Consider the following 18,459-nt stretch of genomic DNA (forward strand, 5'->3'; position numbering starts at 1 on the left):
CATGACAGCATTTTCTTTCAAACACTACTGTCACTGGTATTATATATGATGTTAATTTGTTATATTTGAGTCTGAACTCTGATGAATGGTACCTTGTTGAATTAGTTAATTAATTACTTAAATTATTATAAGTAAAATCAATGAAAAATCAACAAGATAAGTATTAATTGAGTTCAACTAGGGGAATAGAAACTTCTATGTTTGTATTATATGTTGCTTTGTTTGGCTAATATATAATGTAAATAGTAACCCATTTTGACCTACATTTGTTTCTGAAGAATTATTGGACTCTTTAAATATTCTGAATAAATCATTACTGTTTCTCAGTTGTTTAAGAATCCCTACTTTAAAAAAAAATAAAATCAAAACAGATGACAAGTGATGTATCATATCAGTTGATACTTTGAGAGATGTAGTTGTAAGAATTATTTTTTGGGACAGCTATCTTGAAGTCACTTTTTTGTTTCTTCTTTCTAGCACCAGTCCAATGATTTGTTTCTTTTATTCTTTTAAGAGTAGGGGCCATCCATTCCATTTCATCTGAGATAAACACTATGTTGTTGTTTTTGATTAATATAGTAGCTTCTTTTAAGTCATTAAAGGTTCTCATCTCATTGACAAAAAGTATTTTTATCTTGGCTGGAAAGGCCAACTGTGCTTTAATATTGTTTTGTTTCAACAGTTTTATTATTGGCCAGACTTTTTTCCTTTGTTCTAGTATTCTGGAAGAATAATCATTGTTAAACCTTATCAGGCTTTGATTGTATTTTAAGGGTGATTTTCTCCAAGGAGATTTTAATATTAGTTTCTTGTCCAGAAATGAAAGAAATTTTATAACTATGGATCTAGGTGGAGTATTTGTTGAGTTAGAAGCATATTTCCTCAGTGATCTATGTGCCCTTTCAATTCCAAATGAAAGTCCCTCTTTCAAGTATAAAAAATTCAGGAATCCAGGTTGTTAAGAATGAAATAATGTCTTTTCCTTCACTGTTTTCAGGCAGACCATGTTGTTTCTCCTTTCCCTGTTTTCCAAGTCATCTGTTTTGTTAAACAGCCGTGTATTCTGTTTAAGCAGAAATTCTTTTTGGAATTCTTCCTCTTTGAGTTTTAGAGAAGTCACTATATTTGTTATTTTTGTATGATGTTGCTGTAATAGTTCCTTAAGAGTATCAGTCTGTTTTTGAGAAATTAATTTGAGGTTTTCTAAGTCATTTTTAAAGCCATCCATCTTCAAAGATAGTTCAAGTAAGGTAGATGTCATCAACTGCAGTTCTTTTTTCAAAGCAGCATCTGGATGAGAATTCCTTTAGTTGTTCACATTCAGTGACTCAATGTATCTCCAAGTTACTTGATGGGAAAATTTTTGTATATCTCCACCAAAATTGATATTTATGTAGTTTAGTAGTTTAGCTACAGATTTCTGACATTTTAAACTTGAAAATAATAACATTTTCCTATATTATTATACTAGTGGTGGTGCTGAGGTAGCGTTGTCACCTCACAGCAAGACGCAAGATGTTCTCCCATTCGATTCTCAGCTAGAGTGTCTTCTGTGTGGAGGCATACGTGAATGGGGCATGCCTTCGTTGAAGGTTGTGCTTCAGGGCTGGTAACTCGGCACATAAAAATCCACTACCAATCATTAGTGGACCAGAGTTCTGTTGTGGTGACCCCTAACTGGGATAAGCCAAAAGACACAAACAATTATACTAGTTTATGGAGCTCTCAAAATTCACTGCTCTCAATTGGCCATCTTGGCTCTGCCAGCAAACTCTGATTCTGATCTTCTCTAAGCAAATTGGTTCCAGCTCCCTTTCTCCAGAAACCTTGGTTTTCTGCCTCCAGTTCCCTTCTCCAATGGTGACAACTCTTTCTAAATGCTTCCAGACATCTCTGGCTTTAATTGTTGACAATTGACTTGGGTTATGCACACCCTTTGTTTATACACCTGTGCTGCCATCTGAGTGAAATTGCCAGCCATATTTAGCCTCTGCAAGCAAAAAATGGATGTACCTTATGTGAAACACATCATGCTATGCTGCAATATTAAGAGACTGACCATATGAATAAGTGGGTGGGATTAAAGATGGAGGCGTTTTTTTAAGAATTTGGGTAACGTGTGGGACTAGGCCATACACTTCTTTTGAAAATTTTCAGTAAGGAGTACAAGAATAAAATGACTAGAGAGTGACTTGAAGGGGAATAAGAAATTTGATAAGTATTAGGAATAAGAAAAGACAGGAAAGAGTTGTTGGGTAAGGAGGTAGAGGGATGAGAGGAGAAGTCATCCTTTAGTAACTGTACCAAGTCAATCAGAGAGATACTGTTGCTGGCACCTCAGACAGAAAACAGTGCTGTGATACAATAGCATCTTGACTTCCACCCAGTATAGCTTCTGATTAATAATTAATGATTAATATAGTAATTTACAGTAAATGGAACTACTTTTTTACATTTAGCATATTTTAAAAAAAGAAGAGTTTTTTTTAAATCTCAACCAGTATTAACCAGATGCAGATCCTTCCATTTTGAATTGTGACTGAGTCCATCAAGAAGTAAATACAAAATATGTGTATGCATATATAAAACCATAAATAAATATCTCCACATATAAACAAATAAATCATGCATATTCAAATCCCTTCTAACCACATACTGGAATATTATTTTGTTGTTTAGTACATGCATTACAAACAGAATACTGAAATTTCCCAATCTACTGTTTGCAGCTGATCATTTATCATATATACATACTTATCCATCTAACGGGACTGAATGTAAGCCATTACTTGATTTAACCATATATTTGTCTTCTCACAGAATCAATAGCTTGCTTCACGTATTGTATCCTAAAACTTCTGTAGCTGTTCTGAGTTAGGTAACAATAGTTCTCTCAGACTTTAAACATAAGATCTACAAATATATTAAAAAGGAAAAAATGGAGCAGAATGCAAAGCACACTTCCTTATTTGCACAGCATTTGTCTATGTCTACTAATATAATTTTGGGCAACCTTGGAAAGGGTTTCCTCATTTGTTATCTTTGCACATATATAGGCACTGGTGTACTTCTTTAACAAAAATTGCTCACCGATTATTCTGTTCCTCTACATTTATCCCCATCACCCCAAGGAGTCAATGTTAACCATCTGTTAACAAACATAATGAATGGGGTCTGCCATCGCAATGATGGTGCTTTCAAAAATTTGAACAGGAAACCTAGCAAGGCAGGACAAATGACTCTATTGTTACATATACAGAATGTTCTATGTTGAAATGGGGGAGGGTGTTAGAACTAATATCTAAAAACACAACTCTTCCCTATGTGGTAGTTGTCTTCTTGTCAGCCAACACACAGAATCAATTATAATTTCCCCTAAAATCACAGAGATGGACATGATCACGTAATATTTAATGGGTCAGCTTTCAAAGATGGGTTGTTTTTGAATTTCCATTTGCACCAAGCATTGACTCTATCATGCTTAATATTTTTAATTTCTAGTTTAGTCATGGGCAATGGTTGTTTCAGTGTCTATGTTTTTAACTATATAGAGGCGGAATAAGTCAGAAGAGTCTAAGCAATCAGGAAAATGTGTCTGTCTTTTAGGTGGGAAATTATATTTTTTTCTGTATTTTTTCACTGAAAGTTTTACAGTAGTGCAAAGAAAATATACATGCAACATGTTCACATTGGTGCACCCCACAACTGTTTATGGACATATAACACAAGTTACTCCAAAATATGAAGCAATACGTATCGTTACATTTTCTGTTTTCCACTCACATAACTGTTTCTATAGAGAATATCAGAAGAAATATATTGTGACAAGAAGCTTATTATAACAGAAAGACTCTATATGACTTATCCCTCTCAAATGTCCAGATTTTCACAGAATGTCCAGATTTTTGCCTCAGATTTTTGGTCTGTTCCTCATAAAAGGTGTGGTCCTCTAACGTGTCAGCGAGGATTGAATTAATTAAGTAATCATTAATTAATGACAGACATTTGAGTTTCAGACTTTATATTCTTTAGAAAATGCATGGTAACACAAAACTATTTATTCTAACAACTTCAAAAGAGCAATATTTAAAAATTGTCCTTATTTTTGGGCCTTTGCCCCTATTAGTTTTGGCTTTGTTCAGATTTCTTGTACTAAGTGGTTGAGAGGCATGCTAGGCTTGGTAGTTAAAGGATCATGACCACAGACCTATCATTCTCACAATACTGAACATAATTCACTGTGATTGCCCCACCAAACCCTCACTTAGTAACCAGCTCTCTCAGTCTTAGTCTCTCTCTTTCTTGCTCAGTCCTCAAGATGCAAACCTCCACCAATCTTCCTCTGGATTTATGACCCTATTTTTTTTTATTACCTCCAATCCTACCCAACCTCATCAACAGGAATATTCCAATATAGAGCATAACATAAGTACTCTCTCCCCGTTATATTCTCCACCTAACTCCAAGGGCCACATTCATTAATGTCTACACTAAGTGTACATGGTCTGTATTCAAAAACATCCCACCAAATTGTTTGTGCTTTCTAGTAACTCAGAAAGATTACACTAAGTGTACATGTAATCATAGAATCATAGGATCATAGGAGGCTACGATGCTAATGGCCCTGAGGCCCTTACAAGCCTAGCCAGAATTTATCCCCAAAAAAGAAACCTCAGTCAGCACCTGTCACTCAAGTCAATGAGAGACACAAGTGGAACCCCTGTCAATGAGGGGCACAGGTAGAACCCCTGGGACAAATTTGTGGTTTCCCATCCACTCATCATGGTTGCGCTTGAAGAGGGTCAGCCAGGTACTCTATTTGTCATGTATGGGAAGTCTATTACAGAGATGGACCAGCATCTAGGAGACAAACCTGTCTTTCCAGCAGGTTTTGTTGATGTCGCATATTAGATTTAGGCCTTTCAAGTGGTACTGCATGAGGAATTAGACTTACGTATATGGAGCATCTCTAGTAGGGCAGGTCTGAGATTACCTAGTAGTTGAGGCACAGGTCACCTCTGAGCAATCTGTATGATACCGAGTAGAGTGAAAGTGATTTGAGCCTGTCCACATAGGACAGGTGTTAGAGGCCATGGATTCTCTTTCTGAGGTATTTCTGTGGCCTTTCCAGTTTTGGTGTAGGTGTTTGGAGCAGTACATATCAAATGGGGCATTATACTCAATTATTAGCCTAATGATGGAGGAGTACAGAGAGGGAATAACCTCCTTTCTTCTGGATGCAATCCCTCTACTTATGAGATGAACCAAGTAAAAGGCTTTTCTGACCATTGCTCCCACATGATGGTCAAATGTGAGATTGTTGTCAACCTGAGTATCCAGGTCTCTCACCACAGGTTATCTGCTTAGGGAGTTACTGTTGATGTGGTAATCAGCAGGGGCCATGTTTCTGCCGAATGGCATGATAATACATTTTTTTGCATATAACTTAAGGCCATGACTTTGTCACCTGTCATCTGTTGCTGTGAGACTCTCTTACAGTTTGTTAACATCATCTGGGGAGGCAGTGGCAGTCGTCAAACTTGGTCAGCCACAGGCCTTTTGTCTTTGGCTACACTTTGTGGTAAGCTTTATGAATCCCCCTCCTTATTTAAGGCTCCAAGAAAATCATTAGGAAAACTAAAATTAAGAGGAAGAAGGTGTGAGTTATGTTTGTGTTGTCTGTACACTCCTTTCATCTGTCTTCCTTCTGAGATTTAGTCCACAATTCTATCCCTTCCTATCCCTGTTCATCTACCCTTCTTGTAGAGGGAACCCATTCCTTATCAGTTTGTCTGTTCACTGCACAGCCAGCTCTCCTAATTCTCCAAAATCCCTTATTCCTCTTTGTAACTCATTCTATCAAACCCAGAAAGATCTCAATCCTCATTTACCATAACTTCCCCCCATGTGTAAAGGCCCCCCTTATCTTTCACAGTTTGTTGCCCTAATCACCACTGACTGACCACCTTTTCCCATGTCTCCCCTGATGGCCCTTATACCAGTTTCTTTACCTATTCCAGTCACACTCTCGCTCTCTCTTACCTCACTGTTTTATACCCATCTTCCTCTGTATCCCTACTATTTCCTTCTTTAGCCACCCTGAGGTCATCAATGTCCAACCTTTCTCCCTTCCTCCAATTTTATACCCCATACTATATTCCAAATAAACAAAAACACCAGCTGTTTTCCACATCATGACCACAAAGCTGTCTCTAATCTTTTCTGACTTTCCCCTGAATATTCATGACATATAGGCACAACCAGTACATATGGAGATTATCAGCCTTTGGTTTTCTACCTTTCCAGCAGTCAGCTGTGTCACAACAGCCCTTATTTTTTTTTTCATTTTCTATACTCTCAGTGTAACAGATGCATATCCAGATCATGGACTGGTCTAATTCTTTTGAACTTGAACACTGTCTTTCAAATATCATCCCAAAACTTATCCTTCCCTCAAAGGATATTTTTCAGCTTCCGCAACTTCTCTGTCTCTACATGGCCTTGATGAGTTAGGATCCAGACATGACCAAATCATAACTGTTCATTCATCTGAGACCAGCTTTGAATACAAAAAACTGCCAAATAACAATTAGAACATAAATGTATCTGTGTGTGTGTGTGTGTGTGTGTGTGTGTGTGTGTGTGTGTGTGTGTTTGTGAGTGTGTGTGTGTGTGTGTGTGTGTGTGTGTGTGTGTGTGTGTGTGTGTGTGTGTGTGTGTGTGTGTGTGTGTGTGTGTGTGTGTGTGTGTGTGTGTGTGTGTGTGTGTGTGTGTGTGTGTGTGTGTGTGTGTGTGTGTGTGTGTGTGTGTGTGTGTGTGTGTGTGTGTGTGTGTGTGTGTGTGTGTGTGTGTTTGTGAGTGTGCACTCGCATCTGTGTCTGTGTGAGTGTGTGTGTGTATGTGTGTTCGTGTGCATGCGTGGTGTATGTGCATGCAGTGTGTGTGTGTGTGTGTGTGTGTGTGTGTGTGTGTGTGTGTGTGTGTGTGTGTGTGTGAGTGCGCGCTCGCATCTGTGTCTGTGTGAGTGTTTGTGTGTGTTTGCGTGCGCGTGCGTGTGTGTGTGTGTATGTGTGTGAGTGTGCGCTCGCATCTGTGTCTGTGTGTGTGTGTGTGTGTGTGTGTGTGTGTGTGTGTGTGTGTGTGCGTGTATACACATGTGGTGAAAGGATAGTCATGGACTTTATTATCTACTATCACAAGTTCCAAGAGTACCAAAACACAGAGCTGGTTTCAGTCCTTAGACAATAAATCCAATTTTTTCAGCTATTCTCAATGGAGCAAATGTTGGTGAATCAGTGACTGACAAAACTGATCATTTACCATAACAGAGTGACTTACTTTAAGTTGTAAACAGAACAGTGAAGATGCTAATTCAAAAATCGGGTCTAATAGGTTCACTTCCATTTGTCACTGTAACTCTAATCCATGGATTAGTGTCAGGACTGTGCTAAAAACATGACCTTGTACACAACATGTAACCATCATGTCAATGCACCAAATTACAAATAAAACATTGGTCATCCATCTTAATGTTCTTTATCTAGTGTACTTTCAGTAATGATCTAAAAGAGAGTTAAACAGAATAATCAGACTTGATATGCCTAATGGACATGTAATTCTTCTCAGGAAGATCTGTGAGCACTGTCTGGTTAAACAATTTGTTCAAATTCACATTTCATAAGAGATTGTAGGGTTCAAACTCAGGACTACAGGATGAAGTCAAAAGCTTTAATCTTCTGTATTAAACTAGCTCCCAAAACAAAGTATCAACATTGTTCAGACTAAGTTTTCATTCATTTTTTCCTACCTTGCAGGAAAACATACAATCCATTCAAAATGAGAAAGTAAGATTTATTATGTGGACAACCATTTTTGATAAATTGACTGAGAAAATGGACAACTTCATAACAGCAGATTGGGAAAACTGGTTCCAGTTACGGGCAAAACTCTTCACCCCAAGTATTAAGCCAGAACAGCTCAGTGAAATTTCCACAAACAACTGTTTAGATTTCCAAGCCATGTAAGTATGATGCAATGAAACTTGCCTAAAGCAATTATATCTCTTCCAGGATGTTTTATGACATTAGTATTTTAGTTCTAGTGGTATAGTTTTCTCTGTGATAATTTCATCTGCTCAGTTAGAGATACAAATCTAGCCATAATAGCAAAGACACATTTCTTCTGCAGGTCATTAACAAAGCTCCAAAAAGGAATGCATAGATGATTGTGCATTATGCATTGTTAAAAATCAGCCTGTAAACTATTCTGTTTGACTGGATGATTGGACTCATTACTGTGGTAGTAAAATATAATTAGCACTTTAAAATTTTATTTTAAAATCAGAAAAACAAGTGAACTGTGACAAGTATGGAAGAACAGATTGAGGAAAATTTTCTAAAACTATGTTGTCTGATGTTTAAAACATTAGGACACCCCAGAGCAAGCAATCTCAAACAACTTACTCAATAAACTCGAATGTAACAACATGAGAACCCATACAAAGAAATTCATACTTACACAATTCTTTTATTATTTTTTGACCAGCATGTTATGCTCAGATTTGAAAAATGCTTTACTAAAACCAGAAAACACCACATCCATCTGTGTTTCCTTTACTGTAGCAACAGAAAAGTTCTTCCAAAAAGACATAACATTAGTCACAGAAGGCAGCCTTTCATTGTATGAATGCTGATGGATGTTTATATTATGAGCATCACCCAAATGTACAACTAAAGTGTGCAGATTTATTTTATTCATTATGTTTCCCAACAAGCTTAATAAACTAGCAGATATAATTGTTCTGGGTATTGTGTTTTAAATATTGCCTCTTGTAAGCTTATAGGTTCATACAAGGCACTTAATGTGCAGATTATTACATGCTTAGCGAATAAGCAGACAATGGCCACAGGTGAGAATCAAAACCTGTACTTTGTGAGGTCAATTTATGCCAGCCACCACCCCCATGATGTAATTAAACTTCAGTCCATTGGCAACTTACACACAGTAAACTAAAAAATATATAGCAAAAAATCACCACCAGCTCAAATCCCAGCTCTTTCGATAATCATTTACAAACACAATATAGTATTCCTCCTAACTTTCAGATTGTCCAGTAACTGCTCTTTATCTAACAGTGAAATAACTGTCCTGCCTGTAATGAATTCTTCTTACATACTTTGAAAAACTGCAAAGTTGTAAATGCAGAAACAAAGTTTAATAAGGCTCCATAAATTAAATAAATACTACATACATAATGTTTCTGGTACCAATATCCCAAGATTAAAAGTCAATAAAACTTAAAAACATCTTAAAGGACACAGAATATCAACCAAAAAAGAAGCAGTAAGAAAGACAAATAATTAAGCATGCCGAACATGACACACAATTTCCAAGAAACAGGTCTTTTCAGACCATTTCCTAATTTTATTACAGTTATATCATCTCCAGAAATTTTCCATATGGCACAATGGTCCATGAACCTTAACATTTCTATCTCTCCATACATCTATTTAAGTGCCTTAGAAAAGGAGATTTTAAGTAGTGACCTTGCCAAATTACTCCTACTGACTATGAATGCCACTTAAGTCTCCCCTGAACATAGGCCACAAGCCTAGTGAGACTTACCCAGCCAACAAACCATAAGGAAATAAAATAAATTTACTAACCATTAATTTACTGACATCACTAACAAAATTGTTCTGAAAGCCCCCTTTATTTCTAACCTATTCATTTCTTTATCTTTCCCTCCTAGTTTACCTTTTCTCACCTATATCCAATAGTGATCCTCTCAATAGTTTACCTCTTAAATTCTGCTATGTGAACACCATCCAGCACAAGTCAATTGTGATGACAGTCCATCAAAATAGGTAGTATATTAAAACTGACTCATCAACCCTGCTGACTCATTAAAAGGTTTATATGAATAGATCAATAATTTAATTACAACAGAAATACAACAACAGTAAGTGTTTTTTGTCTGTCATAGTGATGCAATAAAAGACATCCAGAAGTTCTGCAATCCCCCTGTGAAAATGTCCATTCTCTGAGAACTGGCTCTGTTTTATTCCAATAAAGCAGTGTATAAACAACATCCTTATTGTCAGGCCTTCTTCGTTTTTATCCCCATGGGAAATTTAACTCAACCACTAAAATAATACCATGTAATTCAGTGGCCACTGGTATCTCATCCATGCACTTTTCATCAACACGCTGCCATGATGCACACCTCTATTTATCATGTAATGTCAATTAGTAAGGTCATTAATATCAGGATACATCAGAATTTTTGTCAAACTTTTAATTTTTGTACAAAATAGCAGATCACTATGAAAGATTTTAACGTTTTAGTCACTAATCACCCTGATCCTAAGCAATATATACAAAGCATTATGGGATACATACATTCATTATTTTTTATCTCACACATGCCAATAGCACTGCTTGTGTAAATCCTCAGTGAGTGCCTCCAGCTCCACTGTCAGTAACAACTTGTAGGTTCTATGCATAACTTTAAATCGATTGTATACTGCCTGAAAAGTGTTTGCACATGCAAAAATTAGTCACTGAATTCTGTATCTGTACATGTGTAAAATAAAAATAAAACTGTATAAAAATACTTCAAAATCCTTTTTTCTTAACACTTCTGCAAATAAAATCACAGTGAATACAAGCATCGCCAATGGTAGTGTGCACTGTTGCTGCCTACAGAGCAGTCTCAGGACATCAGCTTGTAAAATGTCATTGCAGTGTAATACATTTCTTGTTTTATCTGATGCTGTATTGTATTTTTGTATACTTTCTACAGGATTCCTGTAACAAATGCTCTGTGTAGTTTAAACATTCATACATGTCTGAACTACTTTTCTGTCTTGTACCATTTAAGGGGTCATGGCGATTAACAGCCCTGCCATTCATCATTTTTATTCAGTTTACCCAAGTTCATATTTTTGATGTATTCCTCTGAAACCTCTTGCTGTTTGATAAATAATGGATGGTTACAGTCAGTTAGTAGTATATACATACATATATATATATATATATATATATATATATATATATATATGGTTACCTATCATTCCATCGAAAGTTCATTCCATCTAAAGTTCATTCCATCGAAAGTTCATTACATCGAAAAGCATTTTAGGTGGGGGGCTTTGACCCCACACCCCCCCAATGTGGGGGGCTGTGCCTCCCACACACCCCCTAACTATATATATCAACTCCAGGGTCGCACAACATTGGGGAAGCGGGCAAATGCTTTTCGATGTAATGAACTTTAGATGGAATGAACTTTCAATGGAATGATAGGTAACTATATATATATATATATATATATATATATATATATATATATTTATATATATGCATACACACACACACACACACACACACACACACACACACAAAACAAGATGCACATGAAATCAAAATCTTCTACATCAGCCAACCCAGAAGTTACTGACTGGCATTAAAGATATCACATCAAATGCATTTCTCTGCATTAATATCTGTCTTGTGGCACTAGAGTTATACATAACTAGGATGGAAACTGTATAACTAAATAAAGCATATACTAATCAATAATGCTTCACAAATACTCCAATAGACTGCATCTCACTGAGTACAATACACTATGGTATTCTGCACAATACTCCAATAGACTGCATCTCACTGAGTACAATATACTACGGTATTCTGCACTGCCATTTAACTTAAGGTTACTTATTATCATTGGTTTATGCCATAGTCACTCTGGAAATGAGCAGCCGCAACAAACCATGCAAGTTAGGGCATGAACATCTGACTGGGAGAATACAGAACTGCACTTTCAGACATTTACAAATGAGGCATTAAACTGTAACCTTAGTTGCATGTGGAAAATGAGGTCAGCTCCTTGGTAATAAATGTTTTAATTTCAGATTACTGTAGTTTTTAAAAAAAACATGGTAACAAAAATGTTTATAATTATAGAAAGCATGGTTTAGTAAGAGAAGAGATGGTAGCTCTGAATTTAGGAAACTTCATCTTTTTCAAGAAGTATAGTACAGATAATTCAAAAATAAAAATAAATCATGCATGTTGTCGTTTATGATTCATTTGCAACTTTAAAATGTAATAAATGAACATACTTGGATAAGTCAAAATAGAAATATATTTTCTTAAATATATAAAAAAATATTTTGTTCTTGAAGAAGTTTACTTTTTCCTACACTGTCAGTAAGTAGAAATTTAAAGTGGCTAGTACTTTTTTTGTACTTAGCAAATGTTAGGAAGCTTTATAAAACTGTAAGAAGCATAAAAGCTAAATTTTAAATATTTGAAATAAATGCTGACTTACATTTCTTCTGTCTCTGACTATCTGTAATGCTTTATTTTTATTTTAGTGTACTGGGTCTGGATGCTGTTTATGAAGAGATGACTCAGAAGACACAAGAAGACATCGCTAAATGGATTGTCACTTTTCTAGGTAAAAAAAGTAAGTATCGCAAGTGAGCATATGAGACAGGAAACAAACATACCCCTTGTTGTTTGAAAATGTAGTAAGCTATTTCTGGGAGATAGTCATAACTCAGTCTTAGTGCCCAGTTCTGTCTTATCCAATACTGATAGAAATGCAATAGAAAATACACCTGTACATGAAAATATACTTAAGTGATATTGCTGTGAATAATTTGTCAAGAATACCTTCTATATTTTAGTGCTATAAGTGTGTTTAATGAAAATAAAGTATTCCCCAGTAGTGAAAGTTTACTGCAACTTTCCTGACAGGCAGTTACTGAAATATTTAACAGTAAGTCACCCTTGGAATATATCTTGTACATCTCTTGTGAAAGTGTTGCCTTACTAGTGAACCATTCAGAAGCCTCTGGTGCCTCACCAGTGGCAGTTGTGAATATTCATTGGAACAAAGAAAAAGAAAACATAAGATGTCCAGCCATACATACCTTTAAGTAGACACAGTTAAAAGTTCCGTCACTATTTCCGCACTTGAGTGCTCACCTCAGACATCAAGCAATGCTATACAATAACCCTGAGATAAATTTGTGAATACCTATCCAATCCACTTTTTCATTTAGATAGTTAAATGAGCATATGAATCAAATGCAAAGTACCTGACAAGATCAAAACAATGTTAGAATTAAGTAATGTTAAAACTAAAGGAAAAAACAGGGTTATTATATAACTATCATCTTGAGCAAAAGATACCCACAAATGGAGCGCTCCTAAATACATACCATGGAAGAAAGTGTAAACTGGAAAGAAAAGCTTAAACTGGAACTGTTTTCCAGATTTCATAGTTTCATCAACAGTGTGAAAAATAAACTAAACAAGATGAAAGTTTTTTCACATAAAAACAACAGATAAGAGCTGAAGAAACTTTACCCATCTGCACCACATTACTAATAAGTGCTAATCTTAATCTTCACCTTGTCCATAACCCCAGTCGACACGTTACCTTAGGGAAAACCCTTTCTGTAATACTACTGCTAGAGAGGACTCATACAGCACAATATACACACATGCAACATTAAATCTATCATCTTCCCTAGCTCTTACTCAAACCCTAAACCACAAACAATTGCACACACTCTCACTCCAATATTTTTGGTGTAGCTGAAAGTTTTAGCATTAAAATCCCAGACGCACGCATGCCTTCTCTCACACACTCTTAGCGTTCTTCCTTTTGATATCTCAGGTTCTGGAGAAAGAGTGCTTTTTACAAATTTCCCAGATATTTCACTCTCTTGATGAATGATGATTTCACAAAGTGAAGTGAACGTATGCCTGTGTATATATATATATATATATATATATATATATATATATAGAGAGAGAGAGAGAGAGACAGATAGATGTGTGTGTGTGTGTGTGCGTGTGTGTGTCTGTGTGTGTGTGTGTGTGTGTGTGTGTGTGTGTGTGTGTGTGTGTGTGTGTGTGTGTGCGCGTGTGTGCATGTGTGTGTGTTAAAGACCAACAAAAGGAGGTCAACTCTAACATAACTCAATACTTTTTTCCATCTTATATGACCCTGGAGTTAGTTTAAGTTCTGGGGTGGGGGGGGGCTAGCACAGAGACCCCCATGTCAGAGTGTAAAAGCAAATTTTTTTATGTTCATTGGTGATTGCAAATGTAATACTTTTGTTTACATTTGTGACCAGCTTCTTTAGATGATTTTTCTTTTCAATAATCTTTATCATCATTGAAATTTTACAATGTGTTTTTCATCAGTCTCATCAGTGATAAATTATTAAATATTTATCTAGAGGTATGATTGAGTTGGTGTTATGTTGGCATGCTTAACACTGTGGAAGTAATGTTGAATCACACGAGGCCAGAACACATTTGTGAATGCTTTAAGTTTACTTCTCCAAATATACAGCGCCTCCAACAATGTTTTTGCAGGGGGAAGCTCCCCACACCCCTGCTAATTATATATACTAACTCCAAGATTGCACAATCCCTGGAGAAGGGGCATATTCCCTTTCTCCGGGGATTATCATTTGTTGTACAACTGTTGGCTTGCATTGGATTTTCAAACATTGCTTGTAATGTGTAAAGCTATCCACATTTAATATATCTAGTGACAGTAATTCTTTTAAGCTAACTTTGGTATAGGTTCATAAGTTCATAGTTATAAATTAGGCCATCAGTTGGACAGTCCATGTATCCATTAGTGTTTGAGAAGCTAAACCAAGGGTGAGTTTACAGATCCATATCAACACATCCAGGTTAGATTTAAATATATTTGGGTAGTTAATTTGTTAGATATGAACAGAGGGTTTATTCTACAGATAGAGCATCTTGTGAGAGAGGTATCTAACCTGCCAACAAGCTCTGTTACTATTAAGATGAAAGTTTAAATCTCTAGAGTAGGTATTGGTGGCTATGTGTTTTGTATAAAAGCTTGAGAAGGACAGGGCCATTTACAGTCTTGTAAGCTAGGCAGAGGTCACAACATAGAAGTCTGTAAGAGAAGAAGTTCAGTGGTAGAGCCTTTAGTAACTTAAGAAGCTCATACCCAAACCTTCTTGTCAAGGAAATATTGCATGTATTTCTGATCTGGCAGTATGCTTGGATAGATGTATGCAAAAGAGGACATTATATTCTATTTATCAGCCTGATAAGGGAAGAGTAGAGAGGACAGTAACTGTCTTGGATAAAAAGGATGTGTCTTTAGTAATTAACTGGGCCAGGTAAAATACGTTTTGATGATAGCTGATACATGGTGGTCAAGTGGGACTTTTTTTCTCCATAAATGTACCTAAATCTATAATTGAAACATCAGTTATGAAGAGGTTATATTTTAAGATATAGGTATAGCTGCATTTTGCTTCTCAAAGAAGACAATGCTGAATGTCTTTGCATTGAATTTAACACTGTGCTCCTTGCATTAAGAGTCCATATGGCTTATACCCTTTTTGAAGATATAAATGTCATCTGGAGAGTTGTTGACAGCTCTGAGTTTGTAGTCATCAGTGAACATAGCCAGCGACAGACTCTTGACATTGGTTTGGATGTTAGCAAAATATATGCTTAAGAAGAGAGGCCCCAACACAGAACCCATTTGGAATACCATAGGTGACCATCTTTTCAATGAGATTGTGCCCCCAACCACGCTATCTGCATGGCTCCTATCTGTGAGCCAGTTAAGTAAGGATTAACATTTAAGTGGATTAGCTTCTCAATAATGCTGCAGTTTTGGACAGGATCAAATACCTTGGCTAAATCCAGCTAGACAGCGTGCACCAGGTCTGTTTTCTTCCAAGGCTTCTATGACTTTTTCAATTAAATCTAACAAATTTAATAGGCAGGTCCTTTTCACGTGACTAGATTAATTAAAACTGAGGGCTTGTAATCTGTCAATATCATTGTTTATGAGCTTCATAATTATATATTCAATTATATTATGAATGACACTGACAAGGATGATCGGTCTATACCTCCTTAAGCCAGTGATATGATCACCCTTGTTGAGGGGTACACCACAATAACTGTCCTCCAGTTTGGCCACATATACAGTGGAGATGTTATGTTTGAATAGGTTTAAAAAGAAGTCAGTGAAACAGTGTTTAATGCTAACAGAGAGATAGCCTGGTTCATAGGTTCATAGGTTCATTCTAGGCTATCTGCCCTAGGGCATTTATAAGCCTAGCCAGAGTGTGTTTGGCTTTCGCCACCCATTTTAAATTAATTTTGCTATGCCCTTTTTCGAGGTTAGTATACTGTGCCTCTGTCTAACAGTGACACAGAAGTGATACCCGGGGTAAACCTATGATCTCCCATCCACTCATCAAGATTCCTCTTGAAGAGAGTCAATGAGGGACTCTGCTTAACCTGGACTGGGATTTTATTCCAGAGTGAAGGGAGCCTCTGGGTTATGAATCTGTCCCTCCAGCATGTCCTATTTATTTCAGTGCTGAGGTTTAAGTCTCTCAAGCTCGTAGCTCGATGGGATTTGGATTTTCTGAGGTGCAGCATGTCCATTAATTCCAGGTTGGACATGGCTTTATATGTCAGGCACAGATCGCCTCTGAGCAGGTGGTATGCCACTGAGTAGAGCTGGAGTTTCTTTAACTGGGCAGCATATAGCATCTGTTTGAGCCCTTTGATCCTCTCGGTGAGGTACTTTTGGGGTCTTTCCAGTTGCTGCAGGTGTCTAGTAAGGTACATCCCAAAAGGGGCATTGTACTCAATTAAGGGCCTGATGAGGGATGAGTAAAGAGGCACAATGACCTCCCCTGATCTAGATGTGAATCCCTTCATGATTATGTGGGCTATATAAAATGTTTTTCTAACCACTTTGGCCACGTGGTTGTCAAATGAGAGATTGCTATCAACTTGGGTCCCCAGGTCCCTAATTACTTCTTCTGTACTTAATGGATTACCACCTATGTGGTAATTTGTGGGCACTTTGTTTTTGCCAAAGGGGATGACTATACACTTTTTGGCGTTTAGCTTGAGGCCATGGCTCTGGCACCAGTTGTCTGTTTCTATGAGGCCCTATTGGAGGATGCTTGTGTCGGCTGGAGAGTCGATCATGGCGCCTAGTTTGCAGTCATCTGTGAACTTGGTCAGCCACAGTCCTTCCGTGTTGGCCTGTACCTCCAAGAAATATATACCAAACAAGAGAGGTCCCAGGACTGAGACTTGTGGGACGCCACTTGTAACTGGTTTGGAGTCTGACATGGCTCCAGCAATTCTAACCATGTGGGTTCTGTCCTTGAGCCAGTTTGCAACCCATCTAGTGACATAGGGGTTTATATTTAAGCTGGTGAGCTTATCTATAATGCCCGAGTGGGGTATTGTATCGAAGGCATTTGCGAGGTCCAGGTAGGCTGTGTGGACCACCTTCCCATCATCAATGGCCTTGGTGACTGTTTCAAAGAAATCGACCAGGTTTAAGAGGCAGGATCTGCCCTTAACAAAGCAGAACTGGGTAGGATCCAGTGTCTGTAGGTCCCCAATATCTTTATTTATGAGGTCCATGATGATCCTTTCCATAGCTTTGCAGACCAAGCTAGTCAGGCTTATGGGGCAATAGTTTCCAGGATCCGTTGAGGCACCACCTTTGTGGACAGGGACCACTGTTGCTTTACGTCACTCTTTGGGTACATATCCTGTAGTAAGGCTGAGATTGAACAGTAGTTTTATGTTTGGGTTTAGCTCTTCTTGGAGTTCATGTAGAACACAGCCCAGGACACCGTCTGGTCCCACTGATGCTGTGTTTTTTGCTTTGGACAGGGCGGCTCTTACCTGAGCATCTGAGATGTCAGGGGGGCAGCACTCTGCTGGGATAGATATTTGCCCTTTTGGTGGGGAGGGGGGGAGAAGTTTGCGCTGAACCTGTCAGCTAGGATGTTGGCAATGTCTGTGGGTTCGGTGTATTTTTTGTCATTTTGGACTAATTCTGAGCATATCTGGGAATTCCCACCCAGGTTCCTAACATAACTAAAGAAAGCCTTGTGATTATCCTTAGTGTCCTGTGCAATTTTTCTCTCGAAGCTGGCCTTAGACGATTTTATGAGTGCCCGTAGTTTTTTGCTAATACTGATCAGAGATGCCTTCCCTTTTTGGGATTTTGCTCTATCATGTAGTAGCTTTCTCCTTCTATTGTATAGTTTGTTTATGGCTGGGGTCACCAGACAGGACGTCTGCCTTTGGAGGATTGGGTCTTGGTTTTATTTGGGATAGCATGATCCATGCATTCCTGAAGGTGTTCATAGAATGCGTTTATAAAGTATTCTGTGGTCTGGGCCATATTTTCCACAGGCCCTGGGGCTTTGAAGGATTCCAGCTCGGTTTTGAGGAGTGTGAAATTTGCTTTAGAGAAGTTTTTCACTGTGGTTTTCTGGGCAGGGAGTGGGGTCGGGATGTGAATATCCAGTGAAATCTCTTTAGTTTATGGTCTGATCTTACCAGTGAGGGATACACTTCTGGTCTGGAGCATAGAGTCCCCAT

General features: G+C 37.5%; 1 protein-coding gene across 1 annotated transcript in view; it reads left to right on the forward strand.

The window, feature by feature from the left end:
* The window catches only part of LOC122816739, a 1,006,513-nt gene that overhangs the window by 316,043 nt on the left and 672,011 nt on the right, over positions 1-18,459 (forward strand). Inside the window, exons 16-17 of the mRNA XM_044089733.1 lie at positions 7,815-8,020; positions 12,384-12,475. Coding sequence (XP_043945668.1) covers positions 7,815-8,020; positions 12,384-12,475 — 298 coding nt within the window. The remainder of the gene's footprint in view (positions 1-7,814; positions 8,021-12,383; positions 12,476-18,459) is intronic.

The sequence above is a fragment of the Protopterus annectens genome, chromosome 12.part0 (assembly GCF_019279795.1).
Source record: "Protopterus annectens isolate FY-2018-M chromosome 12.part0, PAN1.0, whole genome shotgun sequence".
Taxonomy (NCBI): Eukaryota; Metazoa; Chordata; order Ceratodontiformes; family Protopteridae; genus Protopterus; species Protopterus annectens.